The sequence below is a fragment of the Oxyura jamaicensis genome, chromosome 4, assembly GCF_011077185.1.
Source record: "Oxyura jamaicensis isolate SHBP4307 breed ruddy duck chromosome 4, BPBGC_Ojam_1.0, whole genome shotgun sequence".
In the NCBI taxonomy this organism is placed as follows: Eukaryota; Metazoa; Chordata; class Aves; order Anseriformes; family Anatidae; genus Oxyura; species Oxyura jamaicensis.
In genome coordinates, this window is record NC_048896.1 from 41,194,817 (window position 1) to 41,204,559 (window position 9,743).

The following is a 9,743-nucleotide window of genomic DNA, read 5'->3' on the forward strand; positions in this document are numbered from 1 at the left end:
AAATGAAAAATCAGCTACTCTGAAAGAAGCTCAGTGGAACAGATATTGTTCCTTCTCTGCACAGGAGTGCATGGAGTTTCCATCTAACAACTTGAACGAAATTCCTCACTGTGAGGGTGGTGTAGCACTGGCACAGGTTGCCCAGAGAAGCTGTGGATGCCCCATCCCTGGAGGTGTTCAAGGCTGGGCTGGACAAGGCCCTGGGCAACCTGACCTAGTGGGTGGTGTCCCTGCCTGTGGCAGGGGGGGTGGAACTGGATGGGCTTTAAGACCCCTTCCAACCTGAGCTGTTCTATTATATGAACTTCCACTGACTGAACTTTAAATGTTAACTATTTGTAGTCTTACCACTGTACCACCAAAGCTGTATGTGCTGACATTTGTAAAATGCTTCTGCTAGTGCAATAGCTTTTTTTTTTTTTTTTTTTTTTTTTTTTTGGTAAGCTTCTAGTATGACAGAAATAAACTCCTTCATTCTTTCTTTCTTTTGTGTTTATTTCTACACCAAAATGTAAGATTTAGTTGGGGGATGGGGGGAGGGGACTGGGAAGTGAGAAAGCTGAGAAAGCAAGCTGCAGAAACTAAGTAGCAAGCTGCAGAAAGTAAGTACCCACTTGTCTAGGTAAACCACATACAGCCATGGACCTCAGAACTGTGAATTTGCTCCATAATTCCCATGTAACCTGGGCATTTGGGGCATTTCAGCACTCATGAGGCCACAAGACAGTTGTATTGCACCATCACAGCTCCCACAGCCCCTTCTGCCATTAAGAGTTCCACTGAAGTCACTGGGACTATTCACAGAGAATAGGCCATAAAATACTATTAAATGTGAATAAGGTTGGCAAAATATGACCTGAACTCATCTTCCTCACTGTAGCATATTGTTGTGTTTATTTTTTTTTCTTTCTTCTGGAGCTATAATGATGTCTGCCTTGGTACCCGTCACTGTAAGGATTTAGGTGCTAAGCATATGCAATTTCAAAGTTTCTACCTTGCACACTATAGTCATCCCCACAGCTTGCCAACAGTTACATCCATATTTTAACAAATAGATTAACACAGTCTTTACACAGATTCAACGAATCATGAAACTAATCACAATCCTCCTTTTAAATTAGCAAGAATTTTAGCCAAATCAGTCCCCTGATCCCCCAAAACCTGATTTGCTTGGAGAGGTCATACATTACTGGCTTCCCAACACCTTCAGAGAGTGTGTTAAGATACAACTGGCTTTTTAACTAAAATGTCTGCCTCAAATGTATATGCCTCAAAAAATTGAATGTGAAGAGTGCAGGGAATGCAGGTTTATGTTGCAAACACATGGATGATGCATTACACCTAGATACATATTTCCTCCTTCTCATTTTAAAACTGCCCAAAAATTAGCCCTCAGTGAGTGTGGCAGGACTCCAGTGCTGCAAAATCTCCAGTAAATGCCAGAACTTCAATGTTACATGTTCTAACACTGAGCAGAATTTGATCCACTCCTCTCAAAGGCAGTATAAATCTAATTACATAACATCTGCTGGCTTTATTATAATAAAGTGTTAAAGAAGTGTGAAAAAGTGTGTTATGCTTTAATATAACAAAGAAACTTCCTTCTATACATGTCAGTATGAACTTACAGACTTATCTATCAGCACTGAGATGAGAAAATATTATGTATCATTTTTCCTCTTTCCCTTTGTTTCTCAAACAAGATATGAAAATTATACTACCAGTTTTATCTTACAGACAGAAATGTGTCCTATAATACTTACAAAACAATCCTATACATGTTTATGTTTAAATAAAGTACTGGTGCATATTTTATGTGATTATACTACCCTTACTTTGTCTCAGAGATGTTTTGATGTTCCTAAATTACAATAAAGGTGAGTAGATGATGCTATTTACAGAACATTACAGTATAATCTTTGTATACTGAAAATCTCATGTCTGAAGTCGTTGTATTCCATTCTTATCTATTACATCATACACTCAGTACTTTTCCATTTTCCATTTGTTTTTAGTATTATTTAATGTTTTCCTGCATATCCCCATAGCTAATTAGGCTGGAGTAGTTTACATCAGCATGATATAGTTAAAATATACAGGTTATATACAAACATATTTCTGAACTTATTATTTATCTTTTTTTCCTAGTCTCCCATTTGCTTATGTATTTTTCAGAGATTTTACAGCACCATCAATTAATTGCTTCTATGAATCCTGCATTTTTCATTATCTGCATATTCATACTTTATTATTTAAGTTTACAGCACACTAACAGCCCCTTATTTCCACATTCATGACAGCTCTCTACCCATTCTGGTTTTTGTGTGGCTGTGCAATGAACCAGATTGGGAAAAAGATCTGGCAAAAAATATTTTTTTTGTTTTGTTTTGTTTTTGTTGTTGTTGTTGTTTTTGTTTTTCCCCTCCCCGCCCCCTTTTTTTTTGTGGTGCCCTTTTTTTTTTTTTTTTTTTTTTTTTTCCAGCAGATGTGCAACCACAGCCTTAGAAGTACCAGAGGTACAGACAGAGGGCAATAAAGGAATCTGATTAATGACACTGTTACTCCAGAAGATGGCTTGTAGTTAAATCCTACAGAAGTAACATAATCTGCTGCTTTTTACTTATCTTGGGTTCTAGGAAATTTGGAAGGAAGAAAAATCTACGTGTACAGAAAAAAGAAGGTGCAAACATGAACTACTCATGATCTGAGTTGCAAGTCCATCTCCTACAGTTCCAAACAGGAGTTACTTGTCTGATATCTGATGGCCAAACAAAGATTCTGTTGAAACCAATAGCAAAACGCAGACCTGTTTCCAAAACAGGACAAGAATAATAATAAAAACAAGATGTTTCAGGAACTTACAATTAGTAAACTTAGTATTTCTAGTTAATAAAACCTGTGTATCTAGTCTAGCACGATTTCGTAACACACCAGGATGTGTAACATAGGACATTTTGCAGAGTCTTAAAAGTCACATCTGTTAAGATCACATTGAAGAAACATATATAAAAATTACGGATAATAAACCAGATTTTTATTTTAAAAATGCGTACCTCCCAAAATGTTTTTCTGTTAAATAAATAAACCACATGGACCAGATTATAGCTGCATACATACAGAGGAGGGGATTAATGGAAAAAGGAACATCTTGCTTTGTATTTCAATTTGTAGACCAAATGCCCTCATGGTAAGGCTTACGGTAATCTGAAGTACTGGCAGCTTTTCAAGATAATTTCATATGTTTTAATAAGCTAGTTCTGTTTTAATTGTGTATTAGTGATTATTAAAGATACATGCTTGCATTACGGATGTATTATGCTTGCATTATGCACATTTATGCCTAACTGTAAAAATAAAGCTCTGACTCACTTTATCCTCTCTCATTCCCAGTAACAGAATCTTAAGTTAATTAAGAAAAATCAAATACTTGAAGGGTTGCTTCGTATATCTAACTCTAGCTCAGCACATAAGTTATTTTTGTGTCCCTCTGAAATTATGGAAAAAAAGATGTATTTATACATTATACACACATTGCTGTGGGATTTCATGCAGAACAGAGAAATCCTTGCAGGAAAAATGAGAAATGCCTCATTCCATTGCTGCTAGTGGGAAGCTGACACTAGGGTTAGGTTAGAGATGAAAGCACAATCCAACCCTGGTTGACTTCTCTTTCTGTGCTATGTGACTTTCATTTCATAGGCACTTTCATTGCACAACAATTAAGTGCAATATTCTGAGATATATTACTAGGAAATGTTTTCATTCCAAACAAAGAGGAGATACATGCTACCATTCCAGACATAAATAATTGTGATAGGACTACCTGGATTACTAATGAGAGAAGAACTTATTTAAGAAACTCCATTTATAAATGATTGTTTACACCAGGGAACCTTCTACAGCATGAATGTCAGAGGAAATTGTAGAAGGTCATATATCTCAGCTCTGTGAAACAGTTGTCTTCACTGACAGGGGATGTTTTGAATACATAAGGCTTCACCCAGTTCCATGGCAGGCTGACCTAATGTTGACTAACATATAGGCCACTTTCTACATGAAAAAAAGAATGCATGTTGTATGATGATGAAGGCATGAAAATAAACAAACAAAAAACTCTTTTTTCTCACCTTATCTCTCTTAGATCTAAGCCAAAATGTTAAACATTTCAACAAAATTTAAATATTTTAACAAGGGTGCAGCCTGCCTATTGATCCTTTTTTCTTTTGAAGCGTGTTGTTTCTCCAGCATGAGCACAGAATGTATCACAGAGCTTCCTTAAAGGACAGACTGACTGAATCAAGTGCCCAAAATCATATGTATCCAAGGTAGTCATATTAGAAACTAAAGTTCCATCTAAAGTTCAATTTTTTAGCAAATCCTTAAGACTTTTAACAAATGCCATTTTCTATTCCAAATGCTCTATTAGCATATCCTTTCCTCTTTACTTGTGCTTATTTATAGAACGGCCTCACAAACTCCCCTTTCGCCTAGTTAACAGCCTGCAGCACGCGATGCCATACTGACCTCTAAGCACCAGAAAATAAAGCAGCACCTCTGCAGCATTCATACAGCTGTGCTGGTGCACGCCGAATCTTGCACTTGAGTCTCGCTCCCTGCTCAGTTGCAGTCTCCATGGCACATCACACCTGGGATCTGCCAAATGGCCTGGTGGGGAGAGGAACACAAAGCTGTGCCTGGGGCTTGCTCCTGCTGCTAACACCATCACACTGCAACTGCCCAAACAAGACTGTATGTTGAACTTCTTGCATGCTCCTCTGTGTGACTGAAACAGGAGCAACAGCATGGACAAATTATTTCTTCAGCCATCCAAAGTTTTACACATCAGACTCGTGTAGCCTACTTTACACATGGACACATTACAGTATGCAGATGTTAACTTACTAAGAATGAGGTTACTTATCTGTAGAATCAGAGCCTCTACTCTACTGACTGCAGTATTTTTATTTTTATTTTAATTTAAACAAGTATCTCTATATTCTTACTGCTACCCAAATAACCATTTTTGTCCTGTGGAAAACTATGATACTTTTAAAATTACATCCAGTTATGTTGGATGTATCAAAATTATCTCAGTTATCTCAGTATTTTGTTCACTCACTGGATTAAACAAAAAGTGTTCATTGCTTTTGTAAGATTCAATTTACTTTTCATAAATGTACTTCATGGATGTCTGAATAATCCAGTTTCAGGCATGTATATATATACCTAGGTATTGAATTGTTCCAGGAAATTGAGGTACTTACTACGTTATAATATGAATTTATCCTGTTGTACAAGAAAATACTTAACACTTTAAAGAAGGTTTTTCTGTGATCTCATTCCTGTGTGCACTGCATTATGTGGTAATGGAAACCTCATCAATTACAGGCTGTTCAGTTACATCCTCTCTAACGCAGGGTCACCCTATGGACCTTATATACAATTACAGACAAAAGGGCTATTCTCTTCCATATAAGCATGAACCCAAATTACTTATGATGCACACTTGGCAGGACTTCAAATTTCTGCTGCCTGTGTTTGTTAAAAAGAATGAGATTACTGAATAAAAATATTCTATATGAGCGCTGATTTATACCCTAAAAATATTGACTCATTACAGCACCCATTCTGTGGCCCACTTTCAACATGGAAATCTCCTTTATGTGAAGCCTTGCTTCTTCTCCTAAGCCTGACTTCAGAGCCTGTCTGCTGCTGTTTGATCTCACTCAATGCCCACTAGGTCATGTGCATAATTTTTTCCATTGATTCCAGTGGATGACCTATTGGCCCCAGCACTCTTGAAAGTGAGAAGAAACGATAGCAAGAAATTACTAGGCTGATATTCTGAAAATCATGTCAGTATGTGTTATGCCTGGCTGTTTATCTACATTCTCTGCTTTGTACTTGTAATTATTTCCTGAGAGAACTTCTCCTATATAGGGACTGAATTTTCCTCTGCACTGCCTTAGGTCAGCCCTCCCTCTGATCTTTCACATCTACATTGCTCTTCGACTAACCTGCTCAAGAGGGACTACAGGAGGGAATACCATGGCTTAGGGGCATCCATGGCAGTAAAATAGATCTGACTCAGGACTTAATTTGTCAGCAGTATTTTAACTGAATTCCACCAACAGCTGGAAATGCTCAGCTCTTCTAAAATCTGTGCTGAAAGCACACAGTATGAGCCACTCTAAGATAAAGGTAAGTAGCTTTACTGCACACAGGAAGAGGCTAATCAGTGAATTTTGCTATTGAACCTATGCATGGAAATACAGCAGGTGTTTGGTGCCTTTTTTTTTTTTTTTTAAGTAGTTAGATTATACAGATCATACCTATGAATTCCTTGTTTTATCAACAGTTTGGTATTTGGTCTGTCAAATACCAGGAGAGTAAAAAGCAGCCAACCCTGTGGCATTGCACACAAATTAAGACCTATTCTAGTACATGATTTCCTACAATCACTCTCATGGAAGTTTTTATGTATGTAGCACAGATATGTTAGCTTTTGGTCATAATCATTGTTCGATGGGCTTCCATGGGACTGCTGTCAATAAGTACTACCTCCATGCATAGGAGCTGCAATCCAAATACTAAGCTTAAATGTTGGAAATGTTTTGTAAAGAGCACAATTGCTGTAGGTTTCAGATGGAGCCAGTTCATCCACTGTCATGTCATTTTCATGGATTATTTTCTCTACCAATGTAAAACGACCAACAAGCCTTTCTTTCCATATAAAAATGTGGGCCTTGTTAAATACAGATTACTAACTTTAAATCTCACAATGTTGCTAAGGGCAGAGAACTAGCACAGTTTCAAAAAAATGTATTATTTTCTCAACATTTTGTGTCATTTTTTTTTTACTGAAAAGTTTGATACTGTAATTTCAGGATCAAAACTGTACTGAATTCCCAGATACATTGAGACCGTTTGAGGTTTACTTGCTTATTTTTCTAATTGAGCAAACGTAACTTTTTCTTTTAATTTCTAACTCAATTTGTGAATGAGTTTTTATCAGTTTTGTAAAGAACAACAAAAACCTTTAAAGACAACAAAAAGCATCAAGAACATCTCGTATCGGCATCTTTTTAAAAAAATCCTAGCTATATCAGAATAATAAGCCATTATTTCTTCTTCATAAATACATGAATGTAAAGTCTACCCTTAAAGCATAACGCAGCTTCTTTTTAAGCACACTTGTAATTCTTACTGTTATTTTCAGTGTGATGTCCAAAAGAATCAAGGATCTGCAAATCACACTGTCTGTCCAAGTAACTGCTGCTTTTGCTGCTTTCTCTTTTCCCACTAACTTTTGACTGATTGTGAGAAATGTGACAGAGGCAGAAGTCGCAGAGATAATGAGCTTCTTACAAGTGTAATAACAGTAGGCAGTCGAGCAGATGAGAGTGATGTTATATATGGCACCTGTAAGTTGCAGAAAGGACTGCAACATGCACGTGTGCACAGGTCAGACACGTGAGAAACCAAATGGGGGAGACCCTCATCAATGGTCAAGCCAAGACAGAAGCTGCAAAGCACAGACCATACAACCTGAGAAAACCAGACTCCATTAGTTCTGGAATTTTTTGAAAAGGGCCTTGTCTACTTAGTGTCTTAAATGGAAACCAGACTAAGTCCCTAATATGTAAATTCTAACAAAAGTAGTATTTCCTGTAGCATTAGCAATCTCCCAATTGGCTGGAAGCCAATTCACAGTTATTAAAACAAATTAATGCTCATTCCCCTTATATGATTACATCAAAAACAAAAATCATGATAAAAATCAAAATCTTCAAGTCTGAACCTGTGCACGTGGATTATTTGATTTAACCTGAACCGCATCTTGGGAAAGGGGTCATAATGATAAGTACTCTTTTCTTCAAGATGTTGCTTCCTAACCTTCTCACCTGTGTAACCTCTTCTCTTCCTATCCCTCCATGCCCCCCACTTAAGTACCATTTTGTAACCTAAAATACAAACTCCCCTACCCTACACAGGCAAAGAAAGTTCCCTGCATGTGAGATTCCTGCAGGCCCACACACCTAGAGGAGACAAATGAAATCAGAATACATAAATAAGTACCAGACTCAAAGCTTTGCCTGAAGGGTTTTACAAGATTCATCACACTCATCTGCTCTCTTGCTCCCATGCTGATCTGCAGAACCATGCCTCTTCCAGGCTGTGGGGGGGGGGGGGGGGGGGGGAACAGGGAAGAGCTTAGGTCAGGGAAAATTTTGCTGTTATTGTAATGCCAAAAAGTGTTTACTAGTTAGTGAAGGTAGCCTTAAGCAGCTAGGCTGAACATGCTTTTAACCCGTCCTTCCAAAGGATGAAAGCAACCAACTTGCCATGACAGCAACAAATTTGCAGACAAATAAAGAATGGCCATAATGAGTTGGTTTCAGGCTAGTATCTTGTACATACTCCATTTTTTTGAGACCAAATTATGCTCATCCCAGTCATGACAGTTTGTAAACTAATGCATACACATGTGCCTCAAAAGAAAACTCAGAAAGCAAGACCAACCTGTGTGCTTAAACCCACACAGAAATGCAATGGACACATGTAACAGCATAGTTATCATGTTGCTGTAGAAACCCTAGGAGAGTGCTCTTTAACTTCGTGAGGGATTAAAGTACCAATTGTATTGTCACAAGAATACTTCAATCACAGATCAGCACAACTCAAACGAATACAGGTGATACCAAATGCTGTAGTATCTGCTTTTCCTTAGCACTGGAGCTTTGTCCTTATAAGCAAAAGCTTAAATCGGCAAACCAGCCTCCAGCCCCTTTTGAGCAGTTTGAAGGCTGCTGAAGGGAGACCACTGTTTAACGGTGTTACATGGGGTCCTGCATGGAAAGCAGGAAGCACGCTCTTAGACCCTTGCCAGAAGGCAAGGTTGTGCAACTACTGATAAGCTCACCCAGACGCCAGGTGAGCACTTCTCAGCCAAAAACATTTGGAGAGGATAAAGATCCTCTGCGGAGGTGAATGTGAAAACTCACAGGACAGACAAATTGGCAAATAAGGGGTGTGTGCTCTATCAGGCAGTCACACTTAGCAAAAAAAATGAACAGCAGAGAGTAGAAACGGTGGTAAATAAAGGATAACAAACAGCCCAACCAGTATGGTATTGTTTAGCTGGACGATACAAGACAGAGATTAAACTAAGTGATGGCCGTGCCGGTAGGAGGGAGAAATCAGAGATGATCAGCTCACGCAAAACTCCGCGGCGGCTGGCGGAAAGCAGATTGTTTGCTATTCAGAGCACACGGGATAAAGCTGACTCCTCGAAGACGTTGCTCCCGGCGGCGTTTGTTCGCAGCCCCTTTGTTTGATGGCTCTCTCCGTCGCTGTGCCCGCAGCCCTACATGCGGCCCCACTAAGTGCATGTCTCCCCCCTAACAGCCGGGCCGGGCTCTGCCCGCTCCCCCTCGTCTCCTTACGAACCCTCCAACACACCAGGGTGCCAAAAGGGCTGGGGTGCGGCATGGGGGCTAGAAGCGACCCCGAGGCCGTGCTGAGGGGGAGCGGCGGGGAGGCGGGAGGGAGGGGGATTAGCGGGACGCCGCGGCCCCGCCTCCCCCCTTCGCATCCCGGCGGCGGTGCGAGGGGGCGATGGGCCCAAGCCGGCGGTACCGGCACCATGGCATTAGGCGTTCTCCTGCTGGCGCTGGTGCTGGGGGCGCTGCCCGGCGCCCGCGGGCCGGAGCCGGTCTCCGGCGGCCTCCCGGCCCCGCCGC

The 9,743-nt window shown here is 39.8% G+C and overlaps 1 protein-coding gene across 1 annotated transcript in view; it reads left to right on the forward strand.

Moving 5' to 3' along the window:
* The first annotated feature begins 6,525 nt into the window (after positions 1-6,525).
* PRSS12 (serine protease 12) overlaps positions 6,526-9,743 on the forward strand; it is a 41,601-nt gene continuing 38,383 nt past the window's right edge. Inside the window, exons 1-2 of the mRNA XM_035324343.1 lie at positions 6,526-6,554; positions 8,655-8,695. Coding sequence (XP_035180234.1) covers positions 6,526-6,554; positions 8,655-8,695 — 70 coding nt within the window. The remainder of the gene's footprint in view (positions 6,555-8,654; positions 8,696-9,743) is intronic.